This window comes from Rhinolophus sinicus, linkage group LG17, assembly GCF_036562045.2.
Source record: "Rhinolophus sinicus isolate RSC01 linkage group LG17, ASM3656204v1, whole genome shotgun sequence".
NCBI classification, from domain to species: Eukaryota; Metazoa; Chordata; class Mammalia; order Chiroptera; family Rhinolophidae; genus Rhinolophus; species Rhinolophus sinicus.
The window spans coordinates 14,240,684-14,264,507 of record NC_133766.1 but is presented as its reverse complement, the minus strand read 5'-3'; the positions used below and the strand labels follow the sequence as shown (position 1 = coordinate 14,264,507).

General features: G+C 36.5%; 1 protein-coding gene across 7 annotated transcripts in view; it reads right to left on the bottom strand.

The window, feature by feature from the left end:
• HMCN1 (hemicentin 1) overlaps positions 1 to 23,824 on the bottom strand; it is a 667,703-nt gene that overhangs the window by 13,985 nt on the left and 629,894 nt on the right. For 6 of the 7 annotated variants that reach the window (XM_074322404.1, XM_074322402.1, XM_074322401.1 and 3 more), the window contains 14 exons: positions 22,571 to 22,741; positions 22,100 to 22,270; positions 21,287 to 21,457; positions 20,946 to 21,116; positions 17,842 to 17,991; positions 17,415 to 17,552; positions 16,279 to 16,400; positions 14,773 to 15,010; positions 9,371 to 9,433; positions 8,233 to 8,352; positions 7,178 to 7,312; positions 4,613 to 4,726; positions 3,802 to 3,927; positions 1,748 to 1,876 (listed from right to left, as the gene is read on the bottom strand). In XM_074322404.1, coding sequence (XP_074178505.1) covers positions 1,748 to 1,876; positions 3,802 to 3,927; positions 4,613 to 4,726; positions 7,178 to 7,312; positions 8,233 to 8,352; positions 9,371 to 9,433; positions 14,773 to 15,010; positions 16,279 to 16,400; positions 17,415 to 17,552; positions 17,842 to 17,991; positions 20,946 to 21,116; positions 21,287 to 21,457; positions 22,100 to 22,270; positions 22,571 to 22,741 — 2,019 coding nt within the window. Of the gene's footprint in view, positions 1 to 1,747; positions 1,877 to 3,801; positions 3,928 to 4,612; positions 4,727 to 7,177; positions 7,313 to 8,232; positions 8,353 to 9,370; positions 9,434 to 14,772; positions 15,011 to 16,278; positions 16,401 to 17,414; positions 17,553 to 17,841; positions 17,992 to 20,945; positions 21,117 to 21,286; positions 21,458 to 22,083; positions 22,271 to 22,570; positions 22,742 to 23,824 lie in introns of those variants that run through there. The other variant, XM_019738066.2, reaches the window with a different exon arrangement.

Here is a 23,824-nt window from a genome sequence, read left to right as displayed (position 1 = left end):
AAGGAAATGACAGAATAATTTCTTACTCAGATGTAAACTCATAAAGTCCATAAAATTAAAAAAAAACACTACTTTTCTTTCTGTTCCTAGGTCAACACAGAATATGTACGTGCAACTTTTCCTATAAAATGGAAAAGCATAGGAAAACCAGAGATTAAAACCAAATTCTTTAATTCATTACCATAGTGGCATGAAAGGAAACATGAATAAATAAAGTAAAAGTAGTAAGTTTTGCTTCAAAATTATTTCAGTAGGTAAAAGTTAAAATTAACATTTTTAATCTCTTTAAGGCAATGGCCTTACCTTCATTGATTTATTGCCCAGTCCAGTGCCTGACATTCAACTTCTGGTCAAATTAGTGAACAAATAAACACATTGCATTCTGCTAGGTCATTGCTAAGACTGATTTAGATGTTAAACTATATATAAATTACATTGTCTCAGTAGAACACTAAAATATGTATTTCCATTGCTAAAAAGTATTTATTTAAAAGTTTCTAGTAATGGCATTAATTTGAACATTTGCTATGTGCAAAATACTAGCCTAGGTACTGCATGAAAACAGAGCTAAGTCTTTATGGGAAAATTTACTATAAATAATTGTTAGGTACACAACCATGGCAACCAATTTTAAAGCATAGCATGCAAACCAGAAGCCAGTGTTTAAAAGCCCACATGATTTTTGCTGCATTTAAATATTTATGAGGAGGAATAGAATTTAATAGGTTAATTTTTTTATTATAAATACATTAATTTAACAAAAAGCATATAGTTACCTTTTTACAGATATTTTCTATTATTACCTGTCTTACTTTATATTCAATTTTAACTAAGATGGAAACAAATAGGCAGTTGGGAGGCTTAAATGAGATAGCCTTAGCATAGGGGAATGGCACACACTAAGTGCAAAATATATGGTAAATAAAGTAATAATTATCACTTTGCTTAAGTTGTATATGCATATTTTAATCTGTCATACCTAAACCCCATATTACATACAAGTATACTTCATATCCAAATTAAATGTACCTATACAAACATTTTGTCATGTGCATAAAGATAGTCAATGAGAGAATCTTCAGTTAACTTGTCATGGCAATTACATCTGAACCTCACTTGATATGTGTAGTGTATGTAAGCACTCTGTAGTGGTTACTATTATCACTTGAAGTGTTAGTGTAAATTAAACTCAATATGAAGTCTCTAAGTACAGTTGACCCTTGAACAACATGGGGCTTTCAAAAGCCCACAGAGTTGAAAATCCATGTAGTATAACTTTTGACTCCCCCCACACTGTCATCCCTTGGTGTCTGCAGGGAGATTGGTTCCAGGACCTTGCGGATACCAAAATCTATGGATGCTCAAGTCCCTTATGTAAAATGGCATAGGACAGTGCATGCAGTCAGCCCTTCACACCCACAGATTCCCCGCTGCAGACTGAAAATATTGTTTTCCACGAGCTGTTGGTTGAATCCACAGATACAAAACTCAGGAATACAGAGGCTGACTGTGTATTTATTAAAAAAAAACAAAAAAAAAACACATATAAGCACACCCATACAATTCAAACCCATGTTGTTTATGAGTCAACTGCAATCCAAATTGTTATGAATTAGTTAAATCAACTTACAAGTCTTCTAATTGTAGCGAGAAAGCATTTGAAGATACAGTGGTCCTACTTAAGTTGGTAAGACTAGGTAACTATATGAGTAGATTGATTACTGAATAAGAGTTCCTGTTAACTTACCCATACAGGGTCTTCCCACTCCTTGAGACCGGTAACCTCTTGGACAGACACAACGATAGCTGCCTCTTGTATTCTCACATATCTGGTTATATCTGCACTGATGGGTCCCATCTTTACATTCATCAATATCTATAGACACGGAGGCAACAAAAAGTAATAACACTTCCTCTTTCAAAACCTAATATTTAAAGTGAATGTTCTTTAGAATTGCCAAAGGTTGCATTTTTCACTATGTGGTTGAGACATGGAGTCAGGAAACCTCGGTTCCAAGTCCCAGCTCTGCCACTTAACTGAGTACTTTTCCTCATCTTGCTCTTTCCTATAGAAAGGGTTTTATGCTCAGCTTTTTGTTTTGTTTTGTTTTGTTTCTGCTTCTCTATACTTCCTCCTCTTTTGACCATCTCATTTATACTAGTGATTCTAGTAAGTGTGTTGCTATAGATTTAGAGCGATAGTACTGCATTTCTTCTTATCTATAGTCCCACATTTCTAGCTGCTAGCTGGTCATCTCTATCACCCTGTTTTACCACTACTTTCAACTCAACATGCCCCTAGTGTCTTATCATTACTACCTTATTTATGGTAACAGTATTCTTTCTCCCCAATCAACCAGGCTGCAAATGTCAGAGTTACCATGAATTTATTCCCTCCGTTTCCAAGACTGGGTAATTCTACGTCCTTCAATCAAACCTACATATCCCCAATTTCCATTTCCACTTAGCTATATTTTTGCTGTAGCTTTTTAAACAGTCTTCTGATCTTTCAGCTCACCTCATTTCTAATTAATCTTATACATACTTATAGAGTTGATAGTCTTAAAAATATTTATAAATGCACATAACTGCATATGATGCTCTGTGTTGGCTATTATTCTTAGGTGTTAGGAAAAACATTTACATATATCCATAGAGCTGAAAAGAGTCTTTGAAATCTGATAGTCCAACCCCACTCTCAGTTGCCTTTTTTTTTTAAGTAGTATACTAAACTTCCATGTACCTCAGTAAGTATCAACAAGCGGTCAATATTCCTTCATTTATATCTGTACACTCCCCCTATTCTTATACTATTTTGAAACAAATCTAAAATATAAGTTTATTACTAAATATTTCAGAGGTTTTTTTTTTAAAGTCCCATTTTTGAAATGAGAAGATTAAATTTTTGAGTCATCTTAAGATTATCTGTTCAAGGACAGATAGCTGTCAGGAAAGAAGGATGAATTTTAACATATTATCTCTAAGTCCACCTCTTCTCCCCTTGAACAGAGTTTTTTTCTTTCCTTCTTCTACCACCTCCACTTGTTGCTATTTTATTCAAGGCTATGTTTAAAGGTGATCTCTTCCATGATACCCGATAGTCACTGCTGGTAAATATGATCTTGCAAGCACTCTCATACAATTTTATTTGTACTTCTTTTATGGTGTTTCATTCTGCCTGCATTATAGTTTGTTTTTCCCTTTTGGTGAAGGAATTGGCCAACCTGTCCCAGTAGACTGCAAGTACATGAGAGCAGGCATACCATCGTTTCACTTATGTAAATAGTGCAGCTCATAGTTCTAACTATGGCAGACTGGTACAGAGCAGGCACGCAAAGAAAAAACTCAGAGAGAAATATAATTTACTTTATTGTCTGGTCATTGACTTGACATTTAGAGAACGGTTCTAAAATAATTATGTTTTGAACTTTTAATAGATTCTACAAACATGATTTTTTCTCAACCCTTCTATGAAATTCTGAATATATATGCTAACTTTCATATTAGAAATAATGTGAGACTATTAATTTATGTGGATATTAAACTATATAAACCAAATGTGTAACTGATAGGTCAAAATGATCATAAGTCTCCATGCAGAGCTTCCATTTCTTGATATAGCCAGGACCCTGGGACTCTGGAGCTCAACCATGTTAGAAGTTGGGAATAAAAAAAAAACAAAAAAACACTATAGAAAAAGAAAGACTTCTTTGTTTTGACTCAAAGTTTACTCCAATTGTTAGTTTTCAAAAAGATGCCTTACTTGGCTTGCTCTCAGTCATCCAAAAGCCAGTCACTCACCAATGCAGGTTCCGTTTTCTGCCTTGGTCATTCCATTTGGACAAAGGTCAATGCACTTATAGCCTCCACGGGTGTTCTTGCAGTGCTGATCTGGTCTGCACACATTCTGTCGACACTCATTCACGTCTTCATGAAAGAATGAAGGCAATGCAGACTGAGAAAGGGATTTCTTCAACTTTTCCATAGAAATTATACTTTGGGAGTTTAAGGTGATTATAAACGAGTAGAGATGTGATTGCATAATCATCATACATAAACTGTTTAAATCCATCAAGGTATATGACACACTTAACTTTAAAACAGAATAATAAAAATAAAAACATTACTTCACAGAGCTGGGAGCCATACCAACCATTTCCTCCTCCTGGAAAAATAAAAACTATTATATATAATATATATATATGTGTATATATATACATTATATACATATGTATAATATATATTACAATATATTATAATATATTAGAATGTGTAATATATTATATATTATATAGAATATATTATATATAATATATATAGTATATATATTATATGTAATTTTATATATGTATACATTGTAGATTATACTTCTGTGAAAAAATTGGAAAATATAATAGGGAAAATGTTTAAAAAATGGTTATGTGATTAGAAAATCAAACCCCTAAAGCATAGCATTTGCTTCAACTTTGGTTTTGTATGGATTATATATATATGATGCATGGTAGGTATCCTATCTATAAACCAGGGTCAGGGCACAGCCAGTGGAGTAGATCAGACACCATTAAGAAGTTACCAAGATGCCACGCTTGTGAATTCAAAGACCTTTCCTTACCCATGCATTTTCTGCCTTTGAGCTGATACCCCGGTTCACATCCACAGTGAAAACTTCCTATGGCATTGAAACAGCGGTGGTGACAGGGGCTGGATTCTTGACATTCATTAATATCTATAAAACAAAACTTCCATTATATTCTCTTAGGAAACTTGGGTTAATGTATACCGAATGTTTAACATTTTAGTGATCTTTGATAATTATCACGTTTAAGATCTTCCCTAAAACTAATTCAATACAATTACCCTTATATAATCTGCTAGACAACTGATAGAATTAATTGCGGGAGAGGGTATCTTTCTTCAATATTGCTCAAAGGTTGACATTTGCTAGTGACTCGGAACTATGCCAACGCAACACACCTCTACCTTAACTATTTTACCATATGGCTCCCACTCCTGTTTCTAGGAAGTGTCAGCCCTGGAATGTTGCTGACAGACTGGATAATGAAGATAGGAAAAAATAAGTAAAAGTTAAGGTCTTCTGTAATATAATTTGCAATTGACCTTTCGTCCCCATTTTTTCTGTCTTTATCTTGTGTCTGATTAACTGCAGCAACATTAGCATTTCTTCTCGTCTGTAGTCAGTTGACAAATTAATCTTCCCCAACACCATCTGGATCATTGTATAATAAAAAAGGTGCAGGGTAAACTCCTCAAACTTGTGTGCACTTGCCTGTTTTTTGCACCTTCTCCCCTCGCCTTCCTTCCAGTCCCAGAGGAAGAGAGACCTCTGCTCCCATGTAAGTCCCTCAATTTGAGCTTTTGAGCTCTGCAGCCCGTCTCCTCCTTCCTCACCAAGATGAGGACGGTGGTCCATTGAGCATTCTCTCCTCTTGGATATTGTTAGAGTCCTTCCTCCTGACTGTCCTCTTTCCCATAACCTACAGGCATAACCCAAATTTCCTATCCTAACAAAATCCCTCTCTCGGGTCTAGACTCATCTCAAGCACCTCCATTTCTCCATTGTTCTATTCCAAGCCCTTCGAAAGAACAACACACATTTGAAACCTATATAATTTTACTAACTAATGTCACCCCAATTAATTTAATACAATTTTTTTTTAAAAGAACAATTACCATATTTAGGCTCTTCACATCCTCACCTTTCATTCCCAAACTTGAGATTGCCAATGTCTTATTTTGTATCTGTTTTCTATTTGAGAACTTTTAATCTTTCAAAATCTGCACATGTTACTATAAATACACAAGTATGATCATATGCTTTGAAAAGATGTTCAGATACATTTTCCTCTTTTGCTTGGTCTCTTTTATCCCTTTTTACCCCTTACCCACTAAAGCCAACCTGTATTATCAATCTAGTATACATAATAATATATCTCTTCTGTGTGTGTGTGTGTGTGTGTGTGTGTGTGTATATATATATATATATTCTACCTAAATATATAAATCCATTTCTTTTTTGTTTGTTTATTATTTGTTTTCCAGTCACATAATTTTTTCTACACCAGTTACATATACTTTCCTACTTCGTGGTGTTCTCATTCAATAACTCCTCATGGAAATTCCTCTAAGCCAAACAGTTGAGCTCCATTCCACTCTTTATAATGGTCACACAATGGTTCATTGTGTGGATGTTCTATAATTCCTTCATGCCTCTTATTATTGATAGGCATTCAGTTTTGTATCCACTGTTCCTGCCTCTATGAAAAATCCCTTTATTCATAATTGCTAAAACTTGACATCCTTCCTTCAGTAGGTGAATGGATAAATAAACAGTGGTTCACTCATATAATGGAATATTATTTCAGCACTAAAAAGAAATGTACTATCAAGCCATGAAAAAACATGGAGGAAACCTAAATGCATATTGCGAAGTGAGAGAAGCCAATCTGAAAAGGCTACATACCGTATGAGTCCAATTAGGACATTTTGGAAAAGGTAAAACTACGGTGACAGTCAAAAGATCAGTGGTTTTCAGAGGTTCGGGGGAAGGAGAGATACATAGATTGAGCACAGAAGATTTTTAGGGCAGGGAAACTATTCTGTATGGTACTATAATGGAGGACACATGTCATTATTCATTTGTCAAAACCCACAGTATGTACACCAAGAATCCGAATGGAAACTATGGACTTTGGGTGATTATGATACATCAATGTAAGTTCATCCTTGCTTAAAAAAACCAAAATGTACCACTCTGGTGCGGGATATTGATAGTAGGCGAGGCTGTGCATGAGTTTGGGCAGGGTGTACATGGGGAATTTATTTATTTTCCACTCAATTTTGCTGTGAACCTATACCTGCTCTAAAAACTAAAGTTTATTTAAAAAGTCCCACAATAAATATTCTAATAGTCTTATGCATTGGAGTTTTATGAAATAGATTCTATTAGATCATGTTACATAATCTCCTCTCTTAACTATAACAGGTAAATGTCATTATTCAAAACCACTGTGCTGTAAATATTTAAAATAATCATAAAATATTATATTTAAATATCACATCAAGATGCTCAATCAATAAAAGTTTACTTTAAATTATTCAACAGGCAGGGGATCTTCATTATTAGTATAAGATAAAGCAAGGGCCTCCATTTTTATACCTTGACAACTCAGTCCATCAGAGGTTCTTCGAAAGCCAATTCCACAACGGACCACACAGCGATAGGATCCAATGGTATTGTCACAGTCCTGACCAGCATGGCAAGTGTGTCCACCCAAAGCACACTCATCAATATCTGCAACAAAGTGAGTCGTGCAACCAAGGTGAGTTGAGGAAAACCAACCCCAGAACCTGCTGTGAAATGGGGATAAGAAAAGCAATGAACAGCACTTGAAAAATATACAAGTGCAAGAATGCTGATTTTTTTTCTTTTTTGATTGAATCATTTCAGGTAGATTAAATGGCTGAAAAGCTCACAACAGCGTGGATATCTTCACAGACCAACCCATCCATTAGACCACTTATAAATTAAGGGGCTTAAAAAAAGTTACTTCTCCTTTGTGAGATCTCACTTTTCTCATCTGCAAAATGGGGATAATATCTGTCTCTCAGCATTGCTTTGAAAATTAAAGGAAATAATGTATACGAGGTACCCAGTCCATATTGACACTGCGTAAAAGTTATTCCTCTCCTCTCCCTTACCCCGACTCCTTTTCTCTTTTCCTTAGGCCTAGAGGTAGAAGTCTTTTTTATATCATTTTTGTTTAAATTATAAAACTAGATTCTTACACAATTTTAACTTTGAATCATACTTAGTGTGTGATAGAAAGGTGTTTTTTGTTAATGTCCCCAAAGTGCTACCAGGGTCACGCAATTTACTTAAATTCTTTATAACCTCCTTATTCCTTAGTTTTCTCATTGTAAATGAATATGGGAATAGCCCTGCCGGTCTCTCCTCATTGTGTTGTGGGGAGTGAGTGTGTCACTGAGGGGCAGCCCTGCCTGCCCCCAGAGTGCCCACATGAAGGCGGTGTGTGAGCAGTATTCCGCCCCCTTTCTTACTTTCTCAACCTAAGGAAGATCTCTGTTTGTTGCCAAATGGGGGCAGAAAGGGCAGGAAAGAAGAGCATTGGTCTATCGCACTTTTCTTAGGCGGGAGACTGTCATGGCCATTGCTGGAGTTTGTCTCTTAGATTCAGCTTTGTGAATAAATACCTTGACACGTTCTTCCGTCCGCAGCTATGGTGAGGCCGTTAGGGCAGGAACAGTAGTAGGTCCCCATGGCATTGTGGCAGACATGGGAGCAGGGAGTCCCTGCTGCACATTCGTCTTCATCTGAAAGAAACAAAAAGGCCCAATTAGCATGTACACCCGCTACTTTCTACGTTTGAGAGGTTATTAAAGTTGGTGAAAATAGTTTAAAGAGGCCAGTGAATTGACTCAAATGGAACAGAAATGCTCTAAGTGCCACAAAATGGAAACGCTGACTAAAAATTAATTTTTCATTAGCAAAGTATCTTTGATAGTGAATAGATGTTTAGATTAATTCTAAAACTCTAATGATGATAAGTAAGATGAAAAGACCATTTAATCATGATCTGAATGCTTGTTACCTACCTTAGCTCATTGCTTACCAACATTCCTAAGAGATGGTGTTTTTATTACTATCCTCATGTGCACGATAAACTGAGGACCAAAGAGGTCCAGTAAATTGCCCAAGGTCACACAGGTCATTACTGACAGAGCTAAGATTTGAATCTGGGCAGTACAGTTTCTAATGACCACGTGTGACCGCTATAGGATACGACACGCCCCACCAGTGAAAGTAAGGCTCTACCTATGTGACCTGGAACTCCTCAAGCCACCAACTTAGCTGTTTACTTACCTGTGACTCTCTAGTGCTGGCACTTGGATGAGACAAGGCTGGTTTTGGCCCACAGTCCTGCCGTATCCTATGATTGAGCAACTGTAGGGTCAGGTGACTTAGAGGTGAATTATTGCTATTTCACACCCCTGGCAATCAAGTGGCCAGAGTCCAGTGTTTTGTCCCCATGCTCCCTCCACTTCTGTACTTGCTTATATCCCTGACACACTCGATTGTGGCCAAACTGAAAGAACCCGGGCTTTGTAACTATCTTACATTCAAATCCAGCTCTGCCACTTGATAGCTCAGTGATCTCAGGCGCGCTACTTAACTCTTTACATCTCAATTTACTCACCTGTAAAAAGGGACATTTACAGGGCTATTGTGATGACTACATTTGTAGCAAAATGGCAATAGATGTCCACTAAATGGTATGCATTATTAACATTTTACTGTAAATAAAAATGCATTGTTTATTTCTATACTTACCAGTACAAAAGGGTCCAACTGAGTCTAAGGCAAACCCAGAGGGGCACTGATTACTGCGATCTCCTACCACAGAGAGAAAAGCAAAATTAACTGGCTTGTTAGAAAGTCAGCACCTTGTTTCTTTCCAGTACAATCTTCCCTGGGAAACTAGAACACATGGCACAACAAATGCAATTAAAGGAAAACAAGCAGGAATGGAAACCTTTTCCTGTTTCTCCACTAAGAACTAAATGAATCAGTCTAGAGATTGTTAGCAAGCAGCCGTTGGAAACGGATTTTCTGTTTAAGCTGTTTGTATTAATCAAAAGAAAATTAAATAAAATTATTCTGTGATAATGAAAAAGGACCCAAGATCAATGTGTATGCCCCGCAATGACCACAGGCAAAATCCTAGTCTTCCAGCCCTTCCTTACTCTGTTCTAGAAGTAGGAACGCTATTTCCAAGCCATTTAAAATAATTTATGCCAGTGAAACATAAGAACTCTAAGGAAGAAACCTTCTCTGTTTGTGGATCTCCTCCATCTGGGTCCAAGTCCCTGTGTGTGACCAAGTGTCTCTTTTTCCACATAGTCAAAAGGAAAAGGAAACAGGCACATTGTGATAGAACAGATTTAAGTGAGAGACAAAAACAAAAACAAAAACAAAAACACATTAACAAGAATAAGCAGGTTAGTTAGAGAATCTCTTTCCTTCTGTAACTGTATCTTGATTGGTTGAAGCAGTTCAGCAAATATTTTGCAAACATAACTGACCTGTAAAAACTTAAATGAAACTTATCTTTCAAGTTACCAACGTGAATACACACACACACAGACACACACACACACACACACACACACACACACCTTAAACGACAATCATTATATAACAAATTTCTCCTAAGGGAAATTTCATTTAATTTGTATCATATATTCAGTTCCCACTCAATCTCTTAGAAATTATCTTAGACTTTTCTTTCAATTCTAAAGGCATGCTACTGTGCTTATTTTTATTATTGTTTTAGGTGCTCTTCATAGAGGGAGTCTGGACATTAGTTAATCTTTCAGATTCAACCTATTTTGGGGAATCTCTGATTACAATATTATTTGATCCCTGCTGAGGACATGAAACTGTTCAAAACTGTTTTGTATATTTTGGGGGTGAAAGAAACACTCCTCCAATGAAAACATTTCCTTGACTAGAAAACTGGAGTCCTATTCGCTATTTCTAAGCAATCAGATTGCTTAAAACCTTGAAGAGAAAGCAGAGGTTCAAGATCTATTCCTACTCGGACTGTAAAAATGACCTTCAGAGCATCCAAGTCTTCCAGCCCCTGCAGGAGAATGGAAATAGGATGGGAGGGATAGAACTGTCTCGAGGATATTTCTAAATGACTGTAGAATGGTTACTGCGTTTCACACAGTACTGTGAGCTTCCTGTACCTTATTTCATTTAAACCTCATAACTCCCTTGCTCCCATCATAACTGATTTTCAAGGAATTAGAGACTGAGGCTATATAAGTTGCCTAAAGTCAAAGACCTAATATAAGCTGTGGGAAGAATTTTGATGCAAGTCTGACTTTCAACCACTGAATTCAAGAATACAACTCAGGTGGTGATTATAATTCATGTTTCACTTTTATTTATTCACTTATTTATGCATTCTTTAAATCTAACCAGAGCCTTGCGTAGGGGACTGCATTGGGGATATAATTGCAGAAAAACTGTGTCATATAAACACAGCAAGTTATTATCTGATAGTAGCCTTAGATTTCTGGTTCTAAATGGGGGAGATAGCTTCCATAGGTGGTTGGGAAGCTTTTTTTGGAGAGAACTTTGGTTGTCATAATGATAAGGGTGCCCATTAAAATTTTGTGAGTAGGGCAGACCCTGGGGCAGGTTTTAAATTATTACAACATGTAAGATAATAATGCAAGATGAAGATTTGTCCCTTGCTCTGAAAGATTTTCATGAAGTGAGAGATCTGTTTGCAATTATCTAAGACTAGAACCCATCTTCCACATATTAAACATTTTTTTGAGTGTGATTAAATTATACAATGAATTTTCTAGGAATACTACTGTCATATAAATTGATGGTTGACTGTACATTGTTTTATTCAGAACATTACTAAGAATTACTTGATATTTAAAAAATAATCATACTGCGGCTCTCTATATAAGTTCAGCCATCTGAACACTTACTTCTCTCTTACCTTGCATGGTAGTAATGTCTAAAGATTTGCACACTGAAATACATTATATTTTGTTATAAACTATTTTCCTTTCATTTATTCTTTATATTAAAGTATGCTATTTTGAATTATATTAGTGATTTTCATTTTGACATAGTAGGGGACAATACAAAATATTTGTTTATTTGTGTTATAGTAAAGTATGATAATTGTAGAAACTTTGAAAGGTATAAAATTCTCTGCAACTTTGTCACTTGGATAAACTATTGCCAACATTTTGCTGTTTTCCTCTCTAGTCACTTTTATAAGCATATCCTTTGAAATTTAAGTTAGGATCTTTCACAGACTAATAGTCAAACTTTACTGATCATAAAATCTCTTGGCGAGCTTATTAAAAATATAGACCCTTTGGTCCTGTCCCAGTCAGAATTGCCAAGGGAGAAGCCTGGGAATCTGTGTTTTGAATCTGTGTTTTGTATAAAGATTTCCTTATAAGTACTGTGGTGTGGGCAACCCAGGTTTGAATCGTATTGTGTATGTACTGCTTTTCAATCATTATGTCATGTACATTCTCCTCTGTCATTTGTTTATAGTTATATTGTCAATACCTAGAAGAGTGTCTGGTACACAGTAGGCACTAAACCAATATTTTTAAATGAATAAATGAGCTAAATATTCCTTTAAGATGATTTTAATGACTGTTTAAGAGTTTATCATACAGCTGTGCCATCATTTACATATTTGCCTTTATTTCTAGGACATTTATTATAGGCCATTTCTGTGATTTTCTTAGGGTAGATCCCGAAAATGAGATAACTAAAAAGATGTGAAGATGTGAAAGGCTACTGACACATACTGCTTACCAGAAATGGTAAACAAATTTGCAACCCCTGCTGACAGAGTATGAAGAAATTCATTTCCTCATACCTCTCCAATATCATGATCATATTTTTTAATCTTGGAATGATAATTGAAAAATGGTCCTTCATTGTTTCAGTGAGCATTTCTCTGCTTATTGATGAGTTAAACAATTTTTGACATTTATTTTGTCATTATTGTTTCTCTCTTTATGCATTTCCTATTTGTAGTCTTTGTGTACTTTTTTATTGAGGTGTTTGCCTTTTTCTTATTGATTTTTAAGAGCCTTGTACATATTAAGGTTAATCATAGTTGTCTATAATATGTAATGTAAATATTTTTTCTTAGTGTATATTTGCCTTTTTGATTTTGTCTTTTTCTCCCATGAAGAAGTCTTAAACACTTTATTTGTAGTTAAATTTATTTCTTTTCCTTTATTGTTTCTGATATCTTCTTTGTTTAATTTGTAACATTAAACATATTCTATAATTATATTTTAAAAATAAGTTCATTTGATTTTAAAGATATAAATTTAAAAAAAAATTATATTGATCTGTAGTCTGAGTTCTCTTGACCAGTAGTTTCCAAATGCCACTCTGCAGACCAGATATATTAGAATCACTTAGGGGCTATTAAAAATACAAACTCCCAGACCCTACCTTAGTCTAGCTAAACGCAAATCTTTGTGCCTAGAAATCTGAACGTTCTAGGTGATTCTAATTGCACCATAACCATAGCTCTAGTCTAGGCCCAACATGGAAGAGAAAGAACTTTCTGGTTAAGTAACCAAGAGTGCAAGCTTGCCCCCTGGCGGTCACTTAAAAAGAAAGTGCAGGTACACAGCTCTTGGGATTCTCAAAGAACAAAGGGCACACATATCAGATGTAATTCATACAATCATAGTATCTAAAGAGTATAAAGGGTTTGAAAAGTCCTATAGTGTGTTTCCTTCTATTATGGGACCCAAATCTCCCAACAACATCCTTACAAGTACCACAAAGACCTTCAAGCGGTTTCAGGCTTAGAGGATTTCATAACTGGGTAGAAACTGTGAATGACTTTTTAAAAATCATTAATTAATTCCTCTAGTGCCAGATGGTATAAATTCATTTTTAACCAGAGTCTTATGCCAAATTATCTTTTTTTTTGTAAAAAAGTTGTATGGAGTACTAGAAAAAGTAGAAACAGAGCTTAGATGTGAAAAGTAGGCATTATTGGGGAAGAGAAGACAATCCTTTATTCCAGTGGCTCTTACTTTTGTTCACTTTTTGTGACTTGATCACGCATGACAATCGTAAAACGAGGTGTTGGTGGTGATGTGTGGGTGGAGGATGTATGGGGCTATGGGCTCCACTGGCTACAAGGCTTTATAAATCTGTGATTATCTCCAAAACTATGACCACCTACTCCTAGATTACAAGGACCTCAATTTTAATGAAGCAGTTCTGACTGAAGAAGAAAATAATCATATGTGCAACAGATGAAAACAAGAGTACGTGGTAAAAATAAAATTTCAGCGTATCTTCTGAGCATGATAAAACAAAATGATGCTGTTTAAAATCCATTTGGATCTATTTTAGGAAAGCCAGCACAGAGCAAAACACATACTTCACAAGGCCAATAGGAATCATTTTAAGCATACTCAGGAAGTCTGAAGTTCAACATTAAAATCACTCAAACAGGTAGTGTCTACAGTGTCTACAACATGAACTACATGCTAGTATCTCCTACCATCAAGACCCCAACGAATATGGAATGCTAATTGTTGTGGTGCCTCTTATAACCAAAAAGGATATATTGGGTATAGATACATCAAAGGCCCACATGACGTAGGGAGACTGCTGAGATCACTGGTTATAGAACCATGCTTGGAAAACAGAAAGCAGTTCAAAAATTATAACTTCTAGGGACAAGAAATGACATTTGGAACCATGATGATTGCTGCATTCCTTTTAAAATATGGAACCTTATTTTTGGACTAGTTTAGGTTCAGACACCTTGACATAATACTTCAGGAATTTAAAAACTTCCTTGACAAATATAAAATTCAGAATATGAATAAATGGACTTTATTACCCAAAGAAAAATCATTCTGACAGAGTATGCATTTTTAAACCTCTCTGCACATATAGAATAGAATAACAACTCCCCTGTGCTATATGAAGAAGCATATTAATAAAAGAAATGTTTTAGAACTCCCATTGGACCGGATTTACCACAGGGTTTTACCACCACAAAACATGGACAATATACACACAAAAACGTGATATCATCATGTTTGGTCCGTGCCTTCATACCCTTATTTTGAACAGCAGCAATGCAATTCTTTTACCCTTTTAGATATATCTGGACGTTCCTTTAACCAAATTACCTTTGGAAATTGAAGCATGAATTTTAAAATCCAATGTCTCTTCTAACTGGTTGTAGTCAGATTCCACAGAGGATGCACGAAGTGTTTCTACCAAGAAAGGCATTCTCCCTCGTGCCTGATCATAGAACACGGTGTGGTTCCACGTGTATGGGACGCCGATGCCATCAATGGTGAACAGTCGGGTTGAGTACGCATACAGCTGCCCAGGACCTGTTTGAATGTAGTCCTCTGTATAATCCTAAGAAGGACAATATTGATACGAGTATCAGCACGACTCCTCCTGCAGCCTGAGATGCAAAATGAGGGCAAAAAAGCCTTGGGGGCTAAAAGCACATAGTTCTAAATAAAATTGTAATTCTACAGTAGTGTTCAGAAATAACATTTGAGCCTTTTAATTACTACATTCGTTTCATGATTTTGCTGTCACAAATTATAGTTTGATAAGGGACTCAAAGTTGTAGGTCAAGAGTAAGGAAAAGATGAGATAGGATGATTGTTATTATTTTTTAATTTCAGAAATTTTATGGGGGACACACAAAAACTTTTACACAAGAGTTAGTATTTTCTTTGGAGAAAATTCAACACATGACTTAAATGAACATAAGCCATGATCTTGGTCCTGATAAGCAGGTCCTGATAAAACCACTAAGAATTTGTAAAGATTTGTCCCTGAAGATTTTTTTAAATTAAATTTATTGGGGTAGCATTGGTTAATAACATTATATAATTTTCAGGTGTACAAGATTATAATTCAACATCTGTGTACTCTATCATGTGCTCTCCACCCAAAGTCTCCTTCATTTCCATGTATCTGGCCCCCTTTTCCCACTCCCTTCCCCCAACCCCCATCCCTTTGGTAACCACCATTCTGTTTTCTGTATTTATGACTATGAGTTGTTTTTGTTTGTTTTATTAGTTTATTTGTTACTTTTTGTTTTATGTTCCACATGTTAGTGAAATCATATATAGTTTTTGTCCTCCATGTGATTTATTTCACTTAGCATAATACTCTCAAGATCCATCCATGTTGTTGCAAATGGCAGTATTTCATCTTTTTTATGGCTGAGTAGTATTCTATTATCTCTCTCTCTGTTTCTGTCTCTCTCTCTCTACACACACACACACACACACACACACACACACACACCGGGGGTGCTAAAAAATGTATACACACGACTTGCATTCATCTTTTGTTACTGGTATATATTGACTACGACAATTTTAATAGTTTTTTCCTTTCTTAAAATGTGTGTACATTTTTTTGGCACCCTCTGTATACCTCACATACTCTATCCATTCATCTGTCGATGGACACTTATGTTGTATCCATGTCTTGGCTATCGTAAACACAGATTGCCCTTTCCAACCTCAGTGGTTTATGCATTTACTCCCCAAAGTGAACAAGGCAAACGACACAAGTTCTCTGTGCTCTTTCTATGGCTCTCTGACTGCTACTTGTACCATTACTCTGATACACAGTGAAGACAAGTTATCTTGACTTTTTACCTTTACAGTGACTTCAGCAGGTGACTGAAGCTGCAGGACATAGCCACTCACAACGATATCTAACAGCAAAGCACCATCGGAATCTAAGCCCCGGGCAATATGAGTCATCCGTAAAATTTCTCCTGGGAATTACAATGCATTCATTTCATCAGCAAAAACTATATGGTTTGTGTAAGCACAGAGATTTACCTTACATTCCAGTTCAGCTGTTATTTTACCTAAAACTTGAATAAACATTGACAATAAGAGAATTAAATTAGCCCTTAGCCCCCAAATTAAACTGAGGCTTACTGAATTAAGTTTATCCTAACATCTCTTTTTTCATGTGGCAAAAAATGTAGCATGCAGTTATGTGAAGGATTCCACACTTCAAAATCATCAGCAATAGCTTATGTGAGAAGGGACAGACAGCTTCACTGGGCAGACTGCTGATAACCACAAGTCTGGCCACAGAGCTTTGTTCTTTCAGATGTTTCAAGAAGTAGCAAAGGGGCATCTTACTAAGTGAATGGACATGAAGAAACCCACTTGTCTTCTGGGCTGATTCAAGCTGTGTCCTCCCTCAGCCCTTCTTCCTTAAAGGTCACTGCCATTGAGGCTGACCACCTTTGATGAGACTCAAGATGGAGATCTAGAAAAACCTGTACGCACTTGGAAAGAGCCATGAAAAGCTAACACATATCCATTAAGACTAAGGATAAAGCAAAAAGACTTTAGATTTGCTTGTTTCCTTTACATGTTTTTGATCAAGAACCCCTCCCCTATAAGGGATTCTAATTGAATCTCAGGTTCATACACAAAAGCCTTTCATTAATAGCAATGACTCACTTTCCTACTCTCGTTTTTAAAATACACTCTAAGGATTTAAGGAAAAAAGATACAGAAAATAAGAGAAAAAAGTTTGGGGGTATAAAAATCACTATACTGTTTGAAAACATATGGCCTCTTAGAGACCCATGTCAGTAAAAATTTACAGGGACCTATGAAATTGCTTTTATATCATTTATGATAAGATTGTATCAAAAACTTTGAAATGATTCTCCATGGGAACATATAACATATTTTTTTTCACTGCCAACTTTTAAATCAATCGTATTTTTTATAATAACAGAATATTAAGTTCAGCTGGCACTCACCAGTTGCAAATTCCACTTGGGTTTCTCTCTTGAAGACGGCATTAGTGAGGGTAAAGCCATTCACAGCTTCTCCTATTTCCTTTGCTGTTGTCCAATAAATGGGATTTAAAATAGAAACTATCTTTCTCATTGCTGCACCTATAGAAAAAAAGGACAAATAAGGTGACAAAGTACAATATTTACAGTACATTGTTATTGTCTTCATAGCATGTTAGTCATAAGGATGAATCCTCAATAATATTGAATAACAACATAAATACCAACATCTCATGTGTCTTTAAAGACTGTTGTATCAGTCATTAAGTAGTAGCATCCTCTAGAAATTAAGATATATACAGTTTTATAAAGAGGCTTATTAAGATTAAGATAATATATACAGTTTTATAAAGAGGCTTATTAACAACTTGTTATAAGCAAAGAGACTTACCAAGACTGCGAGGCACGTTGGAAATTTTGGCATGTACTATTCTAGTATCAGAGGTAGGGCTATCTGTTACTGTGGCGTTAAGGAAAGCAATTCCAAATTCAACATCATTAATATTTCCAATAACACTTCCTCTGGCTCGCTGGGGCCCACCTATTGGGGGAAGGAAAAACATTCCTGGATAAGGAAATAATTTCATCAACATGACACGGGAGAAAAGAAGGCCAGTATTCAAAGATGCTACAAACATTCTCTCAAACATTTAAAAAAGATCATATGACATCTGAATTTAAGAGTGTAATAAATAAACTTTCAAAACTCTCTACTCTCATGTAACACTCATCATCCCACATAAATCTAGGATCTTTCCAACCTATGCACATCATAACATTATTTCACAACCCAAAGAATACAATCAGTGCTCAGTCCCAAAGCCAAAATAAAGTGTGTGTTTGTTGATAGTGATGAAATAATGATAATAATGAGAGCTTATTGAACATGTCATGCAATAGAGTGAGCACTTAATACAAGTTAACTCTTTTAATCCTATTAAAAAAATTTGATAAGGTGGTTTTAAGTAGCCACAGTTTGCAGACTAGGTAAAGTTCAGAGAAACCAAATGACTCCCATCATGACATAGTTAGGAGTTGATGGGAGGAGAATCTGAATACAGATGTGCTTGGCATCAAAACCCATGTTCTTTTATCTACTGTGTTTCCCCAAAAATAAGACCAGGTTTTATATTAAGTTTTGCTCCAAAAGACGCACTAGGGCTTATGTTCAGGGGATGTCATCCTGAAAAATCATGCTAGGGCTTATTTTCCAATTAGGTCTTATTTTCGGGGAAACATGGTATTGCTTCCTTCATGAGAACACAGAGGAAAGGAGGAATCACCAACAAAACAGATCCTATGCCTGTGACAGGTCACTCTCTTAGTATCAATGTGGCGTATCTAAGGGGTATCGTTCAGTCTTGGGTTCCATACCCAGGGCTTATCAAGTTCTTCACATTACTTCTTTACTAGAAAATGCTTAACTTGAGAAAAATTTGAGAAGGATATTGTACTTTTCACAGTGCTGCAAAATTCATGCCAAGACAATCACGTTGAAAAACAATTATAAATTTTTCAAAAAAGCATCTCTACAGTAATTTTATGCCTTCTTCCCATTGTTCAACAAAATATATTGGTAACTATGACAGAATAGGTGGTTAAAGACTGTTTCTTACATGAATTGCATGCTTTAATAACGGACAAACACATTGGGAAGAAGTTGATAGTGAAATTTATAAATATTTATTATTTGATGCCTTTTCATTGAATATATTTTAAAACAATTACTAAGTGTTTCAGATATTGTTATCAAGTATTATATACTGGGGAGAAATACAATTGTATTCAATCTCAGAAAAATCAGTAAGAACAGTATGTCATCATTTTCATTTGTATCACTTTGATTATTAGTGAGAGAAAACCTTTTTTTTCACGTTGATTCAGTCTTCCTGTTCTGGACTACGTTCATTTGTTCATCAAGTATTGAGGATACAATGGTAAGGAAGAGAAAAAAGACATGAGACCTGTCTTCATAGAACTTATATCTGAATAGGGGTGATAGACATTAATTAGAATTCTATAAATAAATGTAAAATTGAAATGTACTAATGTATAGATTTACTAATCAGGGAAATAAGAAAAGAAAGTGAAAATTGACTGGAGATCTGAAGAAAGTTTTGGTCTTAATTGAGCCAGGGGAGGCAGGAGACAGGCTTTGCAGGCAGAGAAAACATGATGTGTCACCCTTCGGGGAGGTGGTTGCTTGGTACATCTGACAGCGTAGAAAGTGATGGGAACCACACTGAAAGATGATACAGAAAAGTAGATAGTAGGGCCAATCAGGACCCGGTGGACCACTTTGGTTCTTATCTTTATTCCTAAGCAAGAGGAATAGAAGGATCACTAATTCACTTAGTTCTTTGGGTCATCATCAACAAGAGTGGCCTCCCATTGTGACCTCAGTTCCCTGTCTCACATAGGAACTTGACTCATGATGCTCAACAGATGTCTCCTGGTTCTGGCTACCTATGTGGAATCCTTGAAACTTTCTGCCAAACTCTGTAATCCAAACTGTCTGCCTATTTGGACTTACTTCTGTCACTGGGGCCCTGGAACCATCAGAGGCTGAGCTACCAAATGCCTCAACTGAAACTAGAATTGTTACCATGCTTACATGGTAGAGCCTCAAAATCTTCGGTAATCAGTTGATACGTTGAGAAGAAATGTTGAGCAGTTGATTGATAGACACTTACCTGTTTAGCTTGCCTAGATCCTATAAATCTTTTCATAGGATTCCTTTCTCTTTCTGGGTCTTCTTGATTTCCAGGGATACTTTATTTCTAAAGCAACCTTAAAGCTTTAGAAAGTCCAGTCATGTCTCAACACTTCAACAATGTGAAACTGTCCTTGTTGGTCTTCTTATAGCCCTTAGAAAGTCTGTCCTCTGAGACAAGTGCCCTTAGTATTATTCACCATTTCTTAGGACTCCAGCAAACTCTTTCTAAAGGTTCATGTGTTCTAGAATTCTGACTTTATTCCTTCTAAATTTTTACATTACTTACAATATCTGGCCATGTTGCATGACTTGATTTATGGCAGCTGAACTCTCCCGAATCTTTTTCCTCGAACTGAACTGGCCTCTATTGTACTTTGCACACTCATGTTCTCCATATTTCCATCTGGGAAATAACAGCCTCCAATTGTGGATTTCTGTTAGATATTCCGTTTCTGCCCCACCCTCATTTTTCACCCTGGCTTTCCCTGCTCTTCCACTCCCTTTTATCCTTCAGGCCCAGGACTACTATTTATAGCTGTGAAGACCATCTCCTTTTATGAGGGAGCCTGGAAGAGGGCAAACAGGGGCTAAAATCCAGCCATGAGCTTTGGAGTAGAGCTGTACTAAGTAGAGGGGGGGAGTACATTTTTCCTAATTCTTCGTCCGAGAATTGACACTGTTTTGTAATTTGTGGGTTCAGAGTGACACGCTTTTTAATTTGCAGAAAGGCTATAAATGTGCTAGCAATGGTTCTGCCAAAGTCTAACATAGTTACCTACCTGGGCATGCTTGTATATTGCATCTGGATACCTGAGTAGCATCTCCTGGACAGGGGCGACCACTTTTGGATGGCTCTGGATTGTTGCATAGCCGTTTTCGGGTCTTTTCACCTCCTCCACAAGAGGCAGAACACAGGCCCCAACTATGCCAGTTTCCCCAACTTCCATCCACTGTGAACAAGAATGGACTGGTCAATATTAATAAATCGTTCTTAAAATTTACACTTAGGGTGACCCTGCCTATACAACTTTCATTTCAAGATCTGAGAAGATGGTGCTGCTAAAATGAACACAAAATAAAATGCTTTATTTGCTCTTCTGCCGGGAGTCAGGGAGCTTACCAGGACACATCTCAGAGTTGCATCTCTGGATCTGGGAGTCTGACCCCCCACAAGCTCTTCCTCCGTGGGAGGGGCGAGGGTTGTCACACGTGCGGTACCGCCGCATCTGCCCTCCACCACACGACCGACTGCATATGCCCCAGCCACTCCAAGGACTCCAGTTACCATGAGCTACAACACAGAACCATTGGAAAAGTGCTAACCAATGACATTCATCCAAAAAGTATAAAAAGACTCTCCCCAGGAACTGACGAAACGTGTATCTGTAAATAGACAACTTCCAAAGGTAGATGGTTTCGCTGTTGTTTTGACCAGAAACTGGGCATATATTCCAGTGACTGTGCAATTCCATTTAACATACATTTATTGAGTCTTATAGTGTCCCTGAAGGATAGGAATAAGACAAGGTTTCTGCTCTTGATGGGTCAAGGTTGTAACATTCAAGATACCACGGATTCAGATGTTACTAGGGTCTAAAGATCTACTTTGGTGACTGAATTAAGGCAAAGAGCTGCCTGCTTGCCTCCATAAAAAAATCTATCAACGTCATTAACAGTTAGTATGTAAGTAAAGTCAGTCGTCCTTGCACTCTGCAGCTGGTCCAATAGAGCAAACAAAATAGGACACAGCCCCTGGCCGTAGAAATCAATCACATCTATGGAATTATAGACATAACAGCAAACCAGAAAACATGTTGATATCCTAAATGAAAGGTAGACGAATCGAGGAACAGAATATTATTACTTTAAGGACTTAAAGCCACAATGGAACTTTAAGAAAGTATAATGTTGACTCACTATTTCCAACACTCACTTGGACAAGGGTCACTATTGCAAAAATCACTCTGGACATCACTCCCTTCACATTTGTTTCCTCCATACTGTGGGACAGGATCAGAGCAGTCCCTTGTTCTCTGTCTGGCCCCTCCTCCACAGGACACCGTACAGGTACTCCAACTGGCCCAAGTGGCCCATTTCCCGTGAACTGGATGGAGGAAAAACATATGTGCTCTGTTACTACTTAAAAATGACCGGTTATGAGGTTTTGTTTCTTCATTTGTTTGTCTTGTTCCTTTGTTGTTTTCCATTTTATATATTACATATCAGTGAAATCATATGTTTCTTGACTATCTTTAATTAAAAAAAAAAAAAGAAAAGACCGGTTAAACCCTGGGCACTGTTAGGTTGAGTGATTTTCTTATTAACATTAATCCTTGTGGACATACTGCCTACATAAGAGGTAAATGTTAATTTACGCATGGTGTCAACATTGTATTTCTCTTACCTGGACAGTGTCTTTCATTGCAAAGTTGCATCTGTGTTTCTGCTCCATCACAGTAGGATCCATCAAACGATGGCGGTGGGTTATTGCACAGTCTTGTTCTTGTCTGGGTACCTTTCCCACAACTTCTGCTGCATGCGCCCCAAGGCTGCCAAGTGCTCCATGCTCCATGAACTACAAACAGCCCAAGAGACAGAGTTTCAAGTCACAGAAGAACCACGTTTGTTTTAAAAAAAGAGATATAAGTAAATTAAGTTAATAATGAGTTAAATGAGTCCAGAATCTAAAAATAATTAAAATTGAACCAGAGAAAACATAAATGATGTTCTTCCTTTCTTCTTCAGGTTAGCTTTTCATGGTAATTACTGTCCATAGGGAAATTCAGAAAGCTACCTAATGCCAAAATAAATGATCTTAATGCTTAAAATTATCCAAAGGGCTATTTTATTAAATAAATTTAATCAAACTATCATATGTAGATACAATCTGAGTTTTGAAAATCTAGGTATTTGATTGTGCTCTGTGCTCTTGGGGAAATGGAAGGAACCAGAAGCTTAGGAGCAGGGTTGTATTAACACATCGAGATGCAATTACAGATAATACAAAGGCTTCCACAATGATAACTTGTACCCCAGACTGCAAGACCACGTCTTTCAGTGGCCTGATTCAGTTTCATATTTAAAAATGCGCTTGGCTTATTTTAACAACATGATCATTTGCACAGTTATAACTCTTTGAAAAAAAGTTTCTCCATTACATAATGTTCATGAATTAAAAGTTCTGAATAACACACTCACCTGCTTCCGAAACAACAGAAAAAATTGACCAGTATTTTCCAACGAGTTATATTAAAGCCTTCCATTTATTAACTAACATATTACACAATCTAACCACAAGCTTGGAACAACCTTATGTTTCTGACCAGGTGCAAGGGCTGGTAATTAACATTATGGTTTCTCTTATGTGTAAGTCAGTATCAGGCCATATTTTTGCTTTAAGGGTAATTTCTAGATGTGGGGCTCATAAAGTATGCTTTTATTGTTACCCAGTTTGATCAAGATATAAACCAAAATAGGGCCTTAAGGCCTGTGTCTAAATAGTCTCTTAACCTATGAGACACCAGAAGAATACGTTGAAAACCAAGTAATGAAATTATCATTTGGCTGCCGTGTCTAGAAAAGGTTTTAAAACACATCTTTCATTTTCTTTTCATTAACTGTTTTCTAATTGAGTTCAGTACACATCCCTGTACTTTGT